The sequence below is a fragment of the Pristis pectinata genome, chromosome 29, assembly GCF_009764475.1.
Source record: "Pristis pectinata isolate sPriPec2 chromosome 29, sPriPec2.1.pri, whole genome shotgun sequence".
In the NCBI taxonomy this organism is placed as follows: Eukaryota; Metazoa; Chordata; class Chondrichthyes; order Rhinopristiformes; family Pristidae; genus Pristis; species Pristis pectinata.
This window is the reverse complement of record NC_067433.1, coordinates 15,960,471-15,979,400: the sequence shown is the minus strand read 5'-3', so window position 1 is coordinate 15,979,400 and position 18,930 is coordinate 15,960,471. Positions and strand designations below refer to the sequence as shown.

General features: G+C 43.5%; 1 protein-coding gene across 2 annotated transcripts in view; it reads right to left on the bottom strand.

The window, feature by feature from the left end:
- Nucleotides 1-10,427: 10,427 nt before the first annotated feature.
- The window catches only part of LOC127584425 (phosphatidylethanolamine-binding protein 4), a 354,441-nt gene continuing 345,938 nt past the window's right edge, over nucleotides 10,428-18,930 (bottom strand). For both annotated transcript variants that reach the window (XM_052041227.1, XM_052041230.1), the window contains one exon: nucleotides 10,428-12,815. In XM_052041227.1, the coding sequence (XP_051897187.1) occupies nucleotides 12,724-12,815 (92 nt within the window). In that variant the 3' untranslated portion in view covers nucleotides 10,428-12,723. The remainder of the gene's footprint in view (nucleotides 12,816-18,930) is intronic.

Sequence of the window (18,930 nt, the reverse complement as noted above, 5' to 3'; positions counted from 1 at the left end):
AGCATCGTAGTGTTTTTCATCTCGATTCCAGCATCTGCAGTCCTTTGTTTCTCTAGGGAATACAGGGGATTAGGAAGGAAGTTAAAAAGCAGGACCTCAAGGGTGGTAATCTCTAGATTGCTGCCTGTGCCACATGCCAGTGAGGGTAAGAATAGGAAGATATGGCAGACAAATGCATGGCTGAAGAGTTGGTACAGAGGGCAGAGTTTCAGATTTGTGGATCACTGGGATCTCTTCTGGGGAGGTCTGACCTGTACATAAGGGATGGGTTACACCTGAACTCTAGAAGGACCAATGTCCTTGTGGGCAGGTTTGCTAGAGTTGTTGGGGAGGGTTTAAACTAGGATGGCAGGGGGATGAGAACCAGAGTGTCAGGTCAGGAGCAGTTGGTGGGAAGGTAGATGCATTATGCAAAGAGACTGTGAGGAAGGATAGGCAGTGGATAGGGCATAAACGCAGTCAGTTGGATGGCTTGAAATGTCTTTACTTTAATGCGAGAAATATTAAGAATAAGGGTGATGAACTCAGAGCACGGATCAGTAAGTGGAACTACGATGTTGTGGCCATTACAGAGACTTGGCTGTCGCAAGGGCAGCATTGGCTGCTCGATGCTCTGGGGTTTAGATGTTTCAAAAGGGATTGGGAAGGAGGTAAAAGAGGGTGAGGAGCGGCATTGCTAATCAGGGACAGTATCACAGCTGCAGAAAGGGAGGACGTCGGGGAGGGAACATCTACTGAGTCAGTGTGTGTGAAAGTTAGAAACAGGAAGGAAGCGATCACTCTATTGGGAGTATTCTATAGGCCCCCTAGTAGCCATCGGGGCACTGAGGATCAGATAAGTAGGCAGATTTTGGAAAGGTACAAAAATAACAGGGTTGTTGCCAGGGGAGCTTCAACTTCCCTAATATTGATTGGCACCTCCTTAGCGCAAAAGGTTTAGATGGGGCAGAATTTGTTAGGTGTGTCCAGGAAGGATTCCTGACACAGTATGTGGACAGGCCGACTAGAGGAGAGGCCATACTGGATCTAGCACTAGGCAATGAGCCTGGTCAGGTGACAGACCTCTCAGTGGGTGAGCATTTCGGAGATAGTGACCACAACTCCCTAACCTTTTGCATAGCCATGGACAAGGATAGGAGCAGGTGATATGAGAAAATTTTTAATTGGGGGAGGGCTAATTACGATGGAATTAGGCAGGATCTTGGGAGCATAAATTGGGAACAGATGTTCTCAGGGAAATGCACAGAAGAAATGTGGAGGCTGTTTAGGTAACACTTGCATGGGGTTCTGGATAGGTTTGTCTGACTGAGACAGGGAGAGGACGGCAGGGTAACGGAACCACGGTTAACAAGAGAGGTGAAACATTTATTCAAGAAGAAGGAAATGTACTTAAGGTTTAGGAAGCAGAAATCAGGTGGGGCTTGTGAGAATTATAAGGTAGCCAGGAAGGAGCTTAAGAAGGGACTTAGGAGAGCTAGAAGGGGACATGAGGAGGCCTTGGCGAGTAGCATAAAGGAAAATCCCAAGGGTTTCTACACATACGTGAGGAACAGGAGGATGACTAGAGTGAGGGTAGGACTACTCAGGGATAAAGGGGGAAACATGTCCTGGAGGTGGAGGAGGTCCTTAATGAATACTTTGCTTCAGTGCTCACTAGGGAGAGGGTCTTTGATGAATGTCAGATCAGTGTAGAACAGGCTAATGTGCTGGAGCATGTTGAGGTTAAGAAAGAGGCAGTGTTGGAGCTTCTGAAAAACATTAGGATAGATAAATCCCCAGGACCAGACGGAATATACCCCAGGTTATGACGGGAGGCGAGGGAAGAGATGCTGGGGCATTGACGATGATCTTTGCATCCTCCCTGGCCACAGGAGTGGTACCAGAGGATTGGAGGATGGTTAATGTCATTCCCTTGTTCAAGAAAGGTAATAAGGACAATCCTGGGAATTATAGACCAGGGAGTCTTAAGTCAGTGGTGGGCAAACTATTGGAGAGGATTCTTAGGAACAGGATTTATGAGAGTTTGGAGAAGCATTGTCTTATTAGAGATATTCAGCATGGGTTTGTGAGGGGCAGGTCGTGCCTCACGAGCCTAAATGAGTTTTTCAAGGAGGTGACAAAACAAATAGATGCAGGTAGAGTGGTGGATGTGGTGTACATGGACTTCAGCAAGGCGTTTGACAAGGTTCCCCACAGTAGGCTCATCCAGAAAGTCATGAGGCATTGGATCCATGGAGACTTGGCTGCATGGATTCGGAATTGGCTTGCCCACAGAGGGTGGTAGTAGATGGAGCGTATTCTGCCTGGAGGTCGGTGACCAGTGGTGTTCCACAGGGATCTGTTCTGGGACCCCTGCTCTTTGTGATTTTTATAAATGACTTGGATGAGGAAGTGGAGGGATGGGTAAGTAAGCCTGCAGATGACACGAAGGTTGGAAGGGTTGTGGATAGTGTAGAAGGTTGTCGTAGGTTACAACGGGATATAGACGGGATGCAGAGTTGGGCGGAGAAGTGCCAGATGGAGTTCAATCCGGAAAACTGAAGTGATGCACTTTGGAAGAATGAACATGAAGGCAGAGTACAAGGTTAATGGCAGGATTCTTAGCAGGGTGGAGGAACAGGAGGGTCTTGGGGTCCAAGTTCATAGATCCCTCAAAGTTGCCGCGCAAGTTGATAGGGTGGTTAAGAAGGCGTATGGAATGTTGGCCTTCGTTAGTCAGGGGATTGAGTTCAAGAGCCGCGAGGTAATGTGGCAGCTCTATAAAGTTCTGGTTAGACCACACATAGAGTATTGCGTTCAGTTCTGGTTGCCTCATTATAGGAAAGATGTGGAAGCTTTAGAGAGGGTGCAGAGGAGAGTTACCAGCATGCTGCCTGGATTAGAGAACATGTCTTATGAAGAAAGGTTTAGTGAGCTAGGGTTTTTCTCTTTGCAGCGACGCAGGATGAGAGGCAACTTGACAGAGGTGTGTAAGATTATGATGGAAAGAGACAGTGGACAGACAGCACCTTTTCCCCAGGGCAGCAGTGGCCAATGCCAGAGGACATCAGTTTAAGGTCAGAGGAGGAATGTTCAGGGGAGATGTCAGAGGTAGGTTTTTTACACAGAGAGTGGTAGGTTCCTGCAATGCACTGCCGGGGGTGGTGGTAGAGGCCAATACAACAGGGACATTTAAAAGGATCTTAGATAGGCACAGTGAAAGTAAGAAAAAATGGAGGGTTATGAGCTGTGCAGGAGGGAGGGTTAGATTGATTATGGAGGTGTACATATAGGTCGGCACAACATTGTGGGCCAAAGGGCCCGTATTGTGTTGTACTGTTCTATGTTCTATGTTATAAAAGTAATAGCATTGGGGGGGCGGGGGGGGGGGGGACATCTATGCAGCAATATTTAGCTCCATGCATTATTCCTAGCAGATTGAGATCCCAAACTCAGCCAGGGTATTAATGAGAGGCAATTAACATTTGCTAAGTGCTTCAAACTGTGAGGAAGAGTCAGCTTGACCCGGGTTTGGTATCCACTCAGACCAAACAGCAACTTACACCATTGCACAGGTTGAGGCTAAGGCCCAATATACCAACGAGTCTCCTGATCGGGAGACCTGTCCTTGTACGTTGCAGGAAAATTCCGAAACAGAAGGAGCCAGAGGAAACAATAGTGATGCAAACCATGAACACTGCTGTCTGATGTCCTTCACACTGCTACAGAAATGCTGACTAACTTCAGAAACAGCTGCTGCAAATTCACATCTGTAACACACATCTCTGGAAGCAGAAGGGGAAAGATCTGTGATGGGTGGAGGGTTCTTGGGGGCAGCAGTGGTGGGGGCTGGTCTGTTTATTTCAGTAGGAATTACAGTTGCAAAAGATTGGGTGCCTGAGAATGAGATAAACCAGGAGGATTAGAAAGTCAGTGGGAGTTGTAACTGGGCTTGCAAACAATGTGGAGGAGTGTAGTAATCTGAATAGATGTGGTTTGGATACTTTCCAACATGCATGATCAGACTATTACAGTACTGACTGAAAAGCTGGTTCCTCTGAAAGACAGATGAATGTTAATGAGTTTTTCACCATTGCTGGCCAGGTCTGATATTCCATGTAAAGTCAAACAGTTTCATCAGAAAATAAATCTGCATACAGAGATGAACCTATCTATTCATTAAAAAGTAGGAGTAATCTAGGAGGTTATGATGGGTAATGAGTTGGGTATGAGTAAGAGGTGAATATTCCTTGTGCAATCAATAAGGAGCAGCATTACAGCAACACTTCTTAGAAAAGAGATGCACATTACAGAGAATGGTGGACAATGATCGGGAATAGATGAGAGACTGAAGTTAAGGACATTTGGATGGGTTTTATTACTCATTTGTAAAAAGTAGTAAGGTTTATGGGGGGAACCTCAAGGAGACAAGCTTTGCTGATGTTCAGTGGTGGTGTGGAAGGAACGTTTTCAACAGGCGTTCAAGAACTGGAGCAAACATTATGGGATGGAGGGTTGCAGAAGCTTATTCAAGGAGCATAGAAGTGGAGGTCTGGGAAAACAAAGGCAGGTATACCAAAACTGAATCACCGGGGAATGGGAAGTAGTGGAGTTCAGCAAGGACAATGGTGATTAGTGATTGGAAAAACACTTCAAGTTTCAATACAGTGGGAGATTGGATTGGATTGTGCCAGGCTTTGTACATTACACAATTCAATTTCAATGCAAAATAACATACACAGGAACATTGGGGTCTCACTGAGACTTGAACAATTTTTATACTTCTGGAAAATCATGGACTTTGTGCAACCCTCTGTAAGTCCATGATTTATCCTTCACATTTTATTTTTCATTGAAGTTGAATCGATTTAATGTACAGGTATCCAATGTTGTACAAAACATACAGGACTTCTACGAATGTACGAGTGACCTGCTGATGGCATGGGTGATTTGTGCAGAAGTGGGACCTCATGGCATTTGCAGGACCTGATTCAGTGGTAATGAACAAAGGACCTCCCTGAGCAGCCTTGAGCCCCTGGAGTGTAGCATGGAAACTGGGCTGAGGTGAGTCCTGATTAAGTAATGGGTAAGAGTCTCATGACAAATGGGCCATTTTCAAATTGGTAAACAGTAACTAGTGCCACAAGAATATGCAGGGGCCTCAACTATTAATGAGAGGATGAACTTGCTAATAAAACATAAATAGATGGGAATCAAGTTATGAGGATTGCAAAAAGAATATTGATAACAGCTACGTATGGGCTAAACGTTCAGCAAATGGAAGACAGCAACGTTATCCACTTCAGTGGGAAGAATTGATCGGAGAAATATTGTTTAAGTGAAGCATTCATAATGTTGCTGTACAGAGGGAGAGCTATGGAGGCTGAAATATTTAATATATTCCAGGCGGAGATAGATTGTTGGACTGTAGGGGAGTCAATAGTTATGGGACGCAAGCAGGAGAGTGGAGTTGAGACCCGGATCAGATCAGACTTGAATGGCCATGTTTCTTAACCTTGCTCCTACTTCTTATGTTCTCAGTGCACTGAGCTGGCTTTCCCATGGGTAGAACTCTGTCCCCAGCTGGTGGCCCTTCCCCAACTCTCCACCAAACTGCTTATCTACTGATGTGTCCTACCAACTCCCCCCACCCTCCCTTCCAACTATCTCCCTTCCAATCTCCAGCAGCCAACCTCAGTCCGGAACCCCTATCACTATGCCAACCAAACCTTTCCAATACCTGGCCTAGTGTCTTTACCTTTACCACTGATCTGATGGCCCCCTCTCTGGCCCCCTCTCTGAATCCCAACTGTCCCAGTCACGGCCACAAACAACCCCCACCTCCACCAAACCTTCCAAAATGTCAGAGTGTACAAACTTTGCAAGTGGGGGGGCCACGTGCCCTATTAAAGCTGGCTACCTCTCTTCTTCCACCTTCTTTCATCTCACATGGCCTTCTTTCCCTTCTCTTACTTTCTCTTGTGCTCTGACCCTAACTTCTTCATTATATCTATACTTCCACTTTAACCAGTCCACAGACTAAAGCATTTAACATTTTATTCCCTCTCTGGATAAGGATGTTTCTCCAATGTTCTTTTCTGGATTTAAGTGTGATCTCCAGTTTTAAACTTCCCCCATAAGTGAAACATTTTCTTAGTGTCACTTTATAAAAAACCTTCAGCAAGTTAGGGACCTTTATGAGCTTAACCAAGGGTCTGTCTCTTTTCTTGAGGAATGAACCCCACAGTCTTCAACATTCAACTTCTTATCTAAGTTTGTAAAAGGAGGAGTGAGGAGGATAGCCAGGGAAGGAAGACATGAATTTCTATAGCACAATCACAAGGTATACCAAAGTGACAAAATCGGTTTTAAGAATTGTCACTGTTATAACGTAGGAATCATGGGTTTGTGTTTAGCAACATCTGGATAAGAATGAATGTGCTGGACACTGAATCTGTTTAATGAGCAGAAGATAAATATTGGCCAAGATATCATCGGCATTTCAGTGAAACAGTGCCTGGAAATCTTACAAATCCACCTGTAATGGTAAATGGGACCTCGTTTTCATGTCTCATCCAAGTCAGCACTCCTCTGGTATGGAGAATTAGCCAAGACTTCAGAACTCAAGCTTCTGGAGGGTGGGACTTAATCTCACGGCTTCTGACTTGTAAGCAGTTGTACTACAGTCTGAGCCATAGCTGACAGGAGACTGATTGGTTAAGTACTGACTACAATTGCAACATTGGTAGGGAAAGCTGAAGGATGGGAGGTATTGATCTTCAGTTTAGATTGGCTCTGGGCTAATAGACCCAGCCTTGTGTGAACTCTAATCCCAAAGCTGCCAGCAAACAATTTCAACCTGAACAGATTGTCAGGAAGCATGTTAAAATGGGGAACAAATGTACCAGCAAGAGCCAAAATGCTAAACTTTAAGTTTGTTGAAATTGAGTTAAGAGAGATTTTCACTTACTGTGGAGATAAGGGTAGACATTCTGTTGGAGACTGCTGAGCAACAGGAGTTACTTGTGGCAGCATAGAGAGAGACTTGAGTTCCATTGATACACATGTTTAACATCAGACCACACTTTGCTGACGATGTCAGTGATAAGTAGGATGTTGATGATAAATGGGTGTATTTTTAGGCCACAGTCATGGTGACTGTGCAAGGCCAGGAGCAGAAACAGCTGAGGACATTGCCAGAGGAAACAGTGCAGCCATGCATAAAGCAGTAACAGAAGGAAAACTCTCTCCAATTTACGTTGTTACTCACAGATAACTTTGAGATTTCCTCACATAAATTTGACAAAGGCATAGTGATGAAACCAGCAAAAGAAAAACACTCCAAGGAGGCCCTGTGCATGCTCTTGTGTATAATGTACAATCAGCAAAACCTGAGTTCAGGTCAGAACTATGCAGCCAGGTTTCCTGTTCAGTTATTGTACTGGCAACAGGACAGCGAGCCAGCACTACCTCTCTCTCATCCCCTGTCTCCAAGACCACTGCACTGAGGAAACAGCAGTTTTTTTCTATTTTCACATCTGTGCACTTCAATTTTTCTTGGTAGCATCTGTATGTAACTGGACTTTGGTGGTCTTTGCTCTGCCACCTCTTTTCTTGGTGGCTAAAAGAGCCTCATATAAAAATTTATCCTCTTCTGATTATCCAACATATCATGGTTTGAGCTTTGAATACCACTTCTGAAATTGATTCCCATTACTGGACTGTGCACTCAGGACATTCAACTGCAGTCGGTTGTCCATCTCCGTTCTGCTATCAGGTGTTACCCCATCTCCTGTCCCCCCTTCCCCCTCCCACATCTTCCTAGGATTGGAGCCACACAACCAGTGGGTAAGTTGGCAGAGGGCACAATCTGTCATTAACCTTCCAATCGATAAGCGATTGCCCACTCCAAGATGTGCCCATTCGCCAGCCCTGATTTGCTCTCCTGTAGAAAGATGGGATTGGATATAGGGGAGGGAAGGGTGTGGGTTGGTGCAATGCTTCCATAACTCCATTATTCCTGGACTAATGACCCAATGTCAGGAGTTCAAATCCCAGCATGGCAACTGGGGGAATTTTAAGTCATAGAGTCATACAGCACGGAAACAGGCCCTTCGGCCCGATTGGTCCATGCCGACCAAGATGCCCATCTAAACTTCTCCCTTGTGCCCTCATTTGGCCCTCTAAACCTTTCCTATCCATGTACCTGTCCAAGTGCCTTTTAAATGTTGTTAACGTACCTGCCTCAACCACTTCCTCTGGCAGCTCATTCCATATACAGACCACCTACTGCGTAAAAAAGTTCCCCAAAAATTCCTATTAAATCTCTCCCCTCTCACCTGAAACCTCTGCCCTCTAGTTCTTGGTTCTCCAACCTTGGGAAAAAGACTGAGTGCATTCACCCTCTCTATGCCCCTCATGATTTTATACACCTCCAGAAGATCACCTCTCGGTCTCCTATGCTCCAAGGAAAAACGTCCAACCCCCTGTCCAACCTCTCCCTGAAACTCAATCCCTTGAGTCCTAGCAATATCCTCGTAAATCTTTCTTGCACTCTTTCCAGCTTAATGGCATCTTTCCTATAATAGGGTGACCAAAACTGAACACAATACTCCAAATTGGCCTCACCAACGTCTTGTACTACTGCAACATAACGTCCCAACTTCTATATTCAATGCCGGACAGATGAAGGTCAGCGTGCCAAAAACCTTCTTCAAAAGCCTCTTTGAATGAAGTTAACCAACTACACCTTTGTGTGACCACAAAACTGCTGGATTGTCATAAAAAACTATTTGTTTGACCTTTGTCCTCCCTGATTCTGGGTCTATCTGTGACTCTGGATTCACCGCTATAGTTAACTCATCACTGCCCTCTTAAATAGACCAATGGGCAGTCAGTTCAAGCTAAGCTGGATAAGGGGAATAGACAGACCTTGTCAGCGATGGGCAAATTCCATGAATGAATAAATGGATTGTATTAGCTCAGCAGGTACTGGTGAGTCACATGCATTGCAAGGCTGCATGTGCTGATATTGTTGCACAGTCTGTTCCTTTTGTGTTTCCATTGGTGTCCCTGAAGAGCCAACACATTTGCATGCCCACAGGGCCTGAGCCTCCCACTTTATGACTCTCGAAGCACCTGCTACGGAGGAATACAGACACTGGGGAATCCCAACTGAGAATTGAGAAGGGAGCACTGAGCAAGTGAGGAGCAGGCTCAGGTTGGCAGCAGATGGACAGCGGTGGCCTGGGAGCCTGCCTCTCAGGCTGGGACTTCTGAAGTGGAGAGATCGTACACAAAATAATGCTGACTTCTAGGGTCACTGAAACTAGCTGGAATTCATTGCAGAGTATGGCGAGTCTTCTGGTCAATTAGTGATTGTTTTCACAAGAAAAAGAAGAGGATGGGGCAAAATCCTAGGAAGTATCTGATGTTTTTAGAACCAAAGTAGATAACCTCACGTTAATCCATTTCAAACTACATATTCCATGCATCTTCCTACTCACCCAATATATTTTAACTGCACTGGAGCCTCTTTGCATCCTCCTTACAGTACATATTCTACTCCCCCAGCCTTGTGTTGTCTGCAGACTTCGAGATGATACATTTAGTTCCATCATTCAGATCACTGATGCATATTGTAACTAGCTGGGGGCTAATCAATAATCCCTGTGGCACCCCACTAGTCACTGCCTGCCACCGGATAAAGACCTGTTTATTCCGACTCTCTGTTTTCTGTTTACTTCCTAACTTACTGACTGCACATCAAAACAGTTCCAAAAGACCTCTTGTGCCCACCTGGGAGACACAGAGCCTGAAGGTAATGTCTCATCCAGAGAGTGCTCCTTCCAATATCCAGTACAGGGGCTCCCTGGGTTACAGAGGACCTGGTGTACAAAAATGCAAATTCTCCCATACATTTTTAAAGCATTCTTCAAGCTGACAATAATACCATAAAACATTTTATAATTACTAACTGATGATTGGATACAATATATATTCCATTAGTTTAATTATGGGTAGTGATAGGGTGATTATTCAATGAAATGAAACAATTATAGCGAAAGAATGTGAAACAATATAACATGGGGAGCTATAGAAAATGGGTCTGACTTATGGAGAAATCAGTGTACAGACAATTCTCAGGAACAGAAGCCTCATGTAACCTGGGACTGCCCGCACTTCCTCAGTACCCATGGAGTGACAGGTGAGGATTTTGTGCCCCAGTCTCTGAAGTAGTATTTGAACCTGAAACTTTCTGACACAGAGGTAGGAGTGCTACCCACTGGGCCACAGCTGACGTAAAGGTGCAAACATGCTTCATTGAACTGCCAACACATCTTGAAGAAGAAGCACTGGATATGATGAGTTGTTTAACCACTGCATAATCATTCTGCAGACCCTGCTATGTTGGCACACTTGGCTGGTGATTGATAATGGCCATTCTGTACAGTGGCTACCCTGCCATTACTGACCCTTCAAAAGAACGTGTTTAAATTAAAGACAGTGGGAGTAGAGGAGGATTTTTATTTTATTCATTCAGTCACTGTCAAGGTGATTGCTCATCCCTTTGAACTGCCTTTGAACTGTTGGCTTGCTGGGTCATTTTCAAGGGCAATTAAGAGGCAATAGGTGGGGAGGTGGAGTCACACATAGGGCAGGCTGGGTTACAACAAATGACTTCCTTTTATAGAGGATAATATGAACCGCTATGATTTTTCAACAATTCAGTAGTTTCATGATTTCCAGTACTGATACTACCCCTCCCCCTTTCCCACCAAGTCCCGATCCTCAGTGAAAATCTCTCTCCTGGCACTGTGTTAACCTGACTCAGGCCCTGTCTTGTTCTCTGGGGAGTGGCCCTCTCTCCACCTTACCTCACCCACGGACTTGGCATTGGTCCATGGGGGCAGTTTCCACCGCAGAAAACTTGTATCTTATTCAATGTGTCCATTTCATCCTTTTGATAAGCTACACCAGAGTGGATATCCGGGTTGTGAGGTGGGAGGAAGATGAAATATATTTTGTCTGATTTAGTTACGTCTTTGTAATTAACAGGCTGGTGGCATTTTTACTCCATTAAGCGGAATTTTATTCATTGTTTTGACTAGGAACTATAGAGGGGGTCACAGAAAGGAAAAGTGAACCCAATTGAAACTCCATCAGCAGAATAAACTAAGAGCGGTTCAGTAGTTTGCATAAAGATCCCCCAGCTAAATCTATGATAGTATTTTCTCTTGTCAACTTTAAAAGTTTTATCAAAAGCCAAAGGAACTTACAAAATGCCTGAGTTTTGTTAACCAAATCTTGAAACTTATAAAATTATGTTCATTTATCACTTAATAGGCAATTAGTTTAGTGGCCTGATGAGCCAATCAGGTAGCTAAGCAACTTTCTCTGCAGCCTCAAACTTTGTTTAAAAAGCAAACTCGCAACTTTTCATTACTGAAAGAGCAAACAGGAAGTGAGATAGACTGGTATTCAGTTCCAGATATCATGCAGGTACTGAGGCTAAGGATGAGTGTTCACATTCTCAACTAACCTCATTTGCTACGATGAATGTGGAAATAGCATTCAAAACAGAGAATTCTTGGCTTTCCATTCTAGAATGGAGGCAGTTGAGATGTGGTCTTACTAAGGTATGTAATTGACAAGGGAAAGATAAAACCAGAAAATTAATATAACTAAATCGTGGGAGGGAACGAGGATGCAGAGATTCAAATAAGTGGAAGGTAATGTTTGGCCTGAAGTCAGGAAATTCTGTTCTTTATCACACTGAGGGTGAACAACATATAACATCAAATTCTAGGTATGATAATAAGGGCAATCATACAAACAGCAATCAGATGTTGCCATGGGAGAATTTCCTCATACAATGAACTAAGATAGAGTGAACACACTTCTTCACTGTAATTGTCTTACAATACGATCAGAGTTATGGCTAAAGAGACATATGTTCATCCTCACCTGTTGTGTGATAATTATCCCTTTTTTAAATACAAGTTTGACCTAAATTTTACCGCATGTGACAACACTGTTCAAGTGTATGGCCAAAACACAACAGAAACAGGAAATGTTATATTCTTAATACTTAGCATAAATTCATTGCAAAATCAAAGCAAACACAAAAACATTTCTCTACCCATCAAGCTAGTGATTTATCTAATGAAGATCTGATGGAATTAAATTTAATTAAACATCTCACCTCAACTTATCTCCCTAAAACATTTTTGTAACATTTCCTTATCAGCAAATATTTTTTCACATTAATATTGCCCAATGTTTTCTAATTAGTAACTATACTGAAATCTGTATGTCGTCACTGAACTCAGCTCAACCAGTATTCTTGGTAACATTGAGTCAGGAGACCTTCATCATCACAAGAGATCTATCTCATGATTTGATAATGTCTGGAAGAAAGTGCGATCTATCATTGTGTTTCAGTATGAACATGTAGAGATTTAATCTCCGAGTTACAGACTGTATATCTAAATATCATGGAAATTTCTGTTCTTGTTATTGATGGTAAAATATCTTCAATGCATCAAGTTCTAATTGCAATCATGACAAGGGTGTGGTATATACATTGTTTTTGGTAAAATCTGTGTGGTCAAACAGCAAAAAATACCATCTTATCAGGCCTTGTTATTTGTTAAGCAACAGCAGTGAAGAAGTAGTTCTGGCAGCAGGTGTTATTCAAAGATGAACTTCCTCTTTGCAAACTTTTGGAGAAACGCCCTCCTTTTAGTCTTTATAGTTCTGGGTCATGAATTGGGTTGATGCCACTGGTTTTCCAAGATTGGATCTGGTAATGAATGAATTCAAGTTCCAGTAACCTAGGCCAAAAAATAAAGCAGTATTAGTATAAATCAAGCATGAAGAGAAGAGTTTATGCCAACACTCTAAAATGGAATCCTGCACATTCATTTGTATGTTCATAGGCAAGTTATATCTCCTGCAGCATATAAAAGATATATTCCAACTTGCCTGTAAACATACAAATGACTGTGTCAGGATGAGCATATCAAGGGATTTGTAGATATTCTCCTGCATTCAGATTGTATGTAAAATGGAAGTTGCATAAGCTGTTAATAGATTAAAAATACTGAATGCTGGTTTAAGACGCCCTGAGGTTTCAGCAAATCTTCAAAAGGAATGTATGTGGCTCCACATGTACCTCCAAGATATGACTTCCACCTTCTTAAAATATCAGCTACTTAATGACATGTTGCTTTTGACTGGTGAGATTTCCTATGATTCCTGCTTGTAAAGTCACAATATATTCTTTATATGTGTCTTAACAATCTTGCTACGAGTGGTCAACAGGGCAAACGACTCAACCAAATCTGTTATTACTTAACTACTGCTACTCTGGTATTGTTGGCAAACATAGTGTTAAGCTTGGAACTAGCTTCATTAATACACTTCCAGCTAAGGTAAGGCTGGAGTTGTGGGTTGGTGGGGTAAGAAATGAGGGTAAGAAACGATCTAGAGGGAGCGAACAGTGGCCAGCAGGAGCTGGAGCTAGGAAGAGCACCCTGCTCCTCTGCATTCAATGAAAACACACGCTATGCACAGCTTTTAAAATACTTGTTGGGACTTCCATGCACTTGACATGCCAGAACACGAAGCACGTAGAGCGTGCATGGATGATGTAAATCATTGAGCAACAATCTCTTTGAGCCACCCTACTGGACCAGATCACGTGACTGATTACAAGGTAGCCTGAACTGGTCACAGCAAACCTGCTTTAACTGTGTTCCCATGCAAAGTACCCGGATTATTTAAAGGGGAAACCACTCACAATTCTCCTTGTTAGGAACTCAGTTACTCATCAGCTCAGAGCTTTGAGGGGCCAAAGTTCATCTTTTAAGGGGAGGAAATAAAATGTTCTCTGTTTTTTTTCCCCTTTTTGGGTTGGCGAAGAGGGGAAAAAGGTCCAAAGGGAATGCAGACTTGCCAGAGAGCCCCCAACGTGGGTGGGATGAGGGATTATTTCCCAGACACCCCACCCCTAAGAACCTACAGGGGTTGTGCCCCTACCAAAGACATACCTGCCCTGAAGGGAGTGCAGAAAGCCTCAAGATAATGGACCTCCATGTCAGTCTGTGATGAGGAGGAAATTCTTTTCTCACAGGTTTATGAATGCTGAGTCACTAAATATATACAATGCTGAGACAGATATTTAAATTTCAGGATAATCAAGGGTTAAACCAGCCATGACATGAATGAGTGGCAAGGTGATGTCGAGGGTATCTATGGCTCACTCCTGCTCCTGGTTCTTATATTCGTATATACTCCAGCTCTCCAGGGATCAATGTCTCCAGAAGATAAGTCATGGTGTCATCTTCTGCTAGCAGCGCCCCAGGCATGCCACCTTATCTCCATGCACAGAACCTTCCAGGTTACATTACTTCTAAAGTCATCTTGGAGCCAATCCAGGTGTAGACCAGCAATGTCAGCTGCAATTGAACTGATGTGATGCTTAACTTGGTTTTAACAGTCCTTGGCTGGGTCTGAATGTTGGACCTCCATTTTTACCAGGAATATAATCCTGACACTTTGCACGAAAGGTCAATGGATATATAAACAAAAATGTTTCTCTTTACAACAGGACTTCCTTTAAACGTTTGCCAGACAGGCAAGGTTTCCAGTGGAGTGGATCACTGTTATGTGCAAGCAGACATATTTGGTTTCATCTCGTTTTCTGCACAGGATATTGTTTTCCTATTAGATTTCTTACTAACCACTGTTTTTAATGCTGAACCATAGAACCATAGAACCATACAGCACAAAACAGGCCCTTCGGCCCACCATGTTGTGCCGTCCATCAGACCACCCTCACACTACCTAACCCCTTCCTCCCGCATATCCCTCTATCTCACGTTCCTCCATATGCCTATCCAACAAGCCCTTGAACCTGTTCAATGTATATGCCTCCACCACCACCCCAGGCAGTGCATTCCATGCACCAACCACTCTTTGGGTGAAAAACCTCCCTCTGACATCTCCCCTGAACCTCCCACCCATAACCTTAAAGCCATGACCTCACGTCTTGAGCATTGGTGCCCTGGGAAGGAGGCGCTGACTGTCTACTCTATCTATTCCTCTCAATATTTTATATACCTCTATCATGTCTCCTCTCATCCTCCTCCTTTCCAGTGAATAAAGCCCTAGCACCTTAAGCCTCTCCTCATATTCAATACTCTCCAATCCAGGCAGCATCCTGGTAAATCTCCTCTGCACCCTCTCCGACGCCTTCACATCCTTCCTATAATGAGGCGACCAGAACTGAACACAGTACTCTAAGTGTGGCCTAACTAGAGTTTTGTAAAGCTGCATCATCACCTCGCGGCTCTTAAACTCAATCCCACGACTTATGAAAGCCAACATCCCATTGGCCTTCTTAACTGCTCTTTCCACCTGTGAGGCAACTTTCAATGAACTGTGAATATGAACCCCCAGATCCCTCTGCTCCTCCACACTGCCAAGTACCTTGCCATTTACCCAGTACTCTGCCCTGGAGTTTGTCCTTCCAAAGTGTACCACCTCACACTTCTCTGGATTGAACTCCATCTGCCACTTGTCAGCCCAGCTCTACATCCTATCAATATCCCTCTGTAAGCTCCGACAGCCCTCCACACTATCCACAACACCGCCTATCTTAGTGTCGTCCACAAACTTACTAACCCAGCCCTCCACCCCCTCATCTAAGTCATCTATAAATATCACAAAAAGTAGAGGTCCCAGAACCGATCCCTGCGGGACACCACTAGTCACTGCCCTCCAATCCGAGGGCACTCCTTCCACCACAACCCTCTGCTTTCTACATGCAAGCCAATTCCTAATCCACACAGCCAAGCTTCCTTGGATCCATTGGCCTCTGACCTTCTGAAGAAGCCTACCATGAGGAACCTTATCAAATGCCTTACTAAAATCCATGTAAACCACATCCACCGCACTGCCCTCATCAATCTTCCTGGTCACCTCCTCAAAGAACTCTATCAGGCTTGTGAGGCAAGATCTTCCCCTCACAAAGCCATGCTGGCTGTCCCTAATCAGTCCATGATTCCCAAGGTGTTCATAAATCCTATCCCTTAGAATCCTTTCTAACAGCTTACCCACCACAGACGTGAGACTCACCAGTCTATAATTCCCTGGCCTATCCCTATTACCTTTTTTGAACAAGGGGACAACATTCGCAACCCTCCAATCCTCCGGCACCACCCCCGTAGACAATGAGGACTCAAAGATCCTTACCAGCGGTTCAGCAATCTCCTCCCTAGCCTCTCGAAGCAGCCTGGGGAAAATCCCGTCAGGCCCCAGAGATTTATCTGTCTTAATATTATTTAACAACTTCAACACATCCTCTCTCTTGATATCAACAACCTCGAGAACATTACCCCTACCAGCACTCCCTTCCGCATCATCAAGACCCCTCTCCCTGGTGAATACCGAAGAGAAGTACTCATTCAGAACTTCTCCCACTTCCGCCGCCTCCAGGCAAATTCTCCCACTTTTGTCCTTAATCGGACCTACCTTCACCCTAGCCATTCTCCTACCCTTCACGTACTTGAAAAAGGCCTTGGGATTTTCCTTAACCCTACCAGCCAAAGCCTTTTCATGTCCCCTTCTAGCTCTCCTCAGCCCTTTCTTAAGTTCCTTCCTCGCTACCCTATATTCCTCACGGGCCCTGTCTGAACCTTGCTGCTTATACCTCACGTATGCTACCTTCTTCTCCCTAACAAGTCGTTCCACCTCTCTCGTCACCCATGGTTCCTTCACCCTGCCATTCCTTCTCTGCCTCACCGGGACATATTTATCCCTAACATCCTGCATAGGATCCCTGAATATCGACCACATCCCCTGGTACATTTTCCTTCAAAAAGGACATCCCAATTTACACTCCCAAGTTCTCTCCTTATAGCCTCGTAGTTCGCCCTTCCCCAATTGAAAAACCTCTTGTCCTCTCTGCACCTGTCCCTGTCCATGACAATTTTAAAGGTTATGGAGCAATGGTCACTGTCCCCCAAATGCTCACCCACCAATAGATCCTTCACCTGCCCCTGTTCATTTCCTAAAACTAAATCTAACATGGCATTCCATCTAGATTATGATGAAGTTTGGATGTTTTACCATTGGAGTTGCTGCTTGTCTAATTGTTTAAATCCTGCCTAAAATTGCACGGTGTACTCTTGGGTGCACCCCTAATCTATGTTGTTCCTTACCTCCACTGGCTATTTTATAATAGAGTACAATCACATACGGCTTCTTATAAATGCATAAATGGGAGAAACAGCTAATATTCTCATTCCAATGATAGTCAGAATTTTTCCAACGAGGTCTCTCCAAGTTACATTTTGCTTTGTACATTTTGTTTCATTTTTCCACATCCTATGCCGTATTTCACAAATCATTCAAGTTAAATGCAAATTTTTTCACAGTAATTTTTCAATTTGCATGAAGAAATGTGTCTATTAACTGTTGAGGTGTGAATTCTTTTTCTTCCCATCCACTTCCTTTAATTAATTTTATTTTCATCCTCCTTTTGGGTTACTATGAAAGCTGAACTGACAGCCAGCTGTCGCATCCCTGTTTATTTTGACTTTGAGACAAGTTGTAATAGGTGTGTGAGACAGGTTGTGGGTGTTTCACCAAAGGATATTCCCTCTCCCACTGTAAGCATTTAGCACTGGTCTGACCTTTCACCCTCAGGCTCCTCCCACACTCACCTGGCTCAGAATCTAACATGAGGGAATGCTTCATCTTGCTGCAGACTGTCTAGTTGGAAAAAATGTCAACCACACCTTTTTTCTTTGTTGAGTTGCATTTGATCACCTCTTCCTTGCCAGTAAACATGAGCTTTCAGTTAGGATGGGAATAAACACTGCTTCTTTCCTAGGTCTTTGCCAAGGTCACGCAATGACATTTTGCAAAGACAAGTGCACGAGTAACTTCGGGTAATTCAACTGCTGATATCTCAACCTCACCTTTTTTTAAGGGCCCTTGTTTGTGTCACAGATTTTGTTAGAAATATTTTGTTTCAAAAATAAATTTTATACATAATATACTGTACATTGTAAATACAATCCAATCAGTAAATGTCTTCCTTTACATTCATTGTGCCATCAAACCAGTGGATTCTGCATACCAAGCTCCACTGCCGCACATGTGGCCTCTTTGAACAATCCAGTGTTTGAGAGGCTGTTACACAGGACCCAGCCCATGAGTATCCAGTGACAGATTGCAGTCCTTCCCCACACTGCCTTTGCGTTGGCTGTACTGAGTTTCAGTACATCACTTAGCACATATTCCTGAAGAATGTGCCAGTAGGCAGCATTCACTTATGGACATCTTGACACTCTGGAAGTCCAACGAGTTTTGAGCAGACCAAAATTTAAGGAATTTGAACAGTTCAATTGACATAACTTACATGGGTTCAGTGAAAGGCTGGGTATCTTATCACACAATGACCCCCTTCTCTAGTCTAAACTTCTCTGATTCTATCAAATATTTATCCTATAACTCCTTGGCACAGTATCCTTTAATACCAAGTGGCTGCATCTATAAAGATACTTATATAAAATTTACATAAGATATGTAAAATAATTCAGTACTAACTTGAGCTGAATGGCCTTGTTCTTTGCTTTACAATTCTATAAAAGTTTAAAATATAATTTTCCTTCTTGACTTTTATATTTATCCTTCGAATGATTTAAGAAGTTTTATGGCATTATTTATCTTAAATAATAAGAAGCTTTTCAGGGCCAAATTGCGAGGAGGTTTATTGCCTGTAGTTTAATAAATCACAGGGGACTAAATGTGCATTTTTGGACAGAGGTTCAATAGCAACAGTGGGTAAAAAAGCTTAGTCGGCACAAGTAGAAAGATAGGTGCATTTTCCACTCATTTCATCTCCAATATTAAAATAATAAAATTGACCCAAGTCTC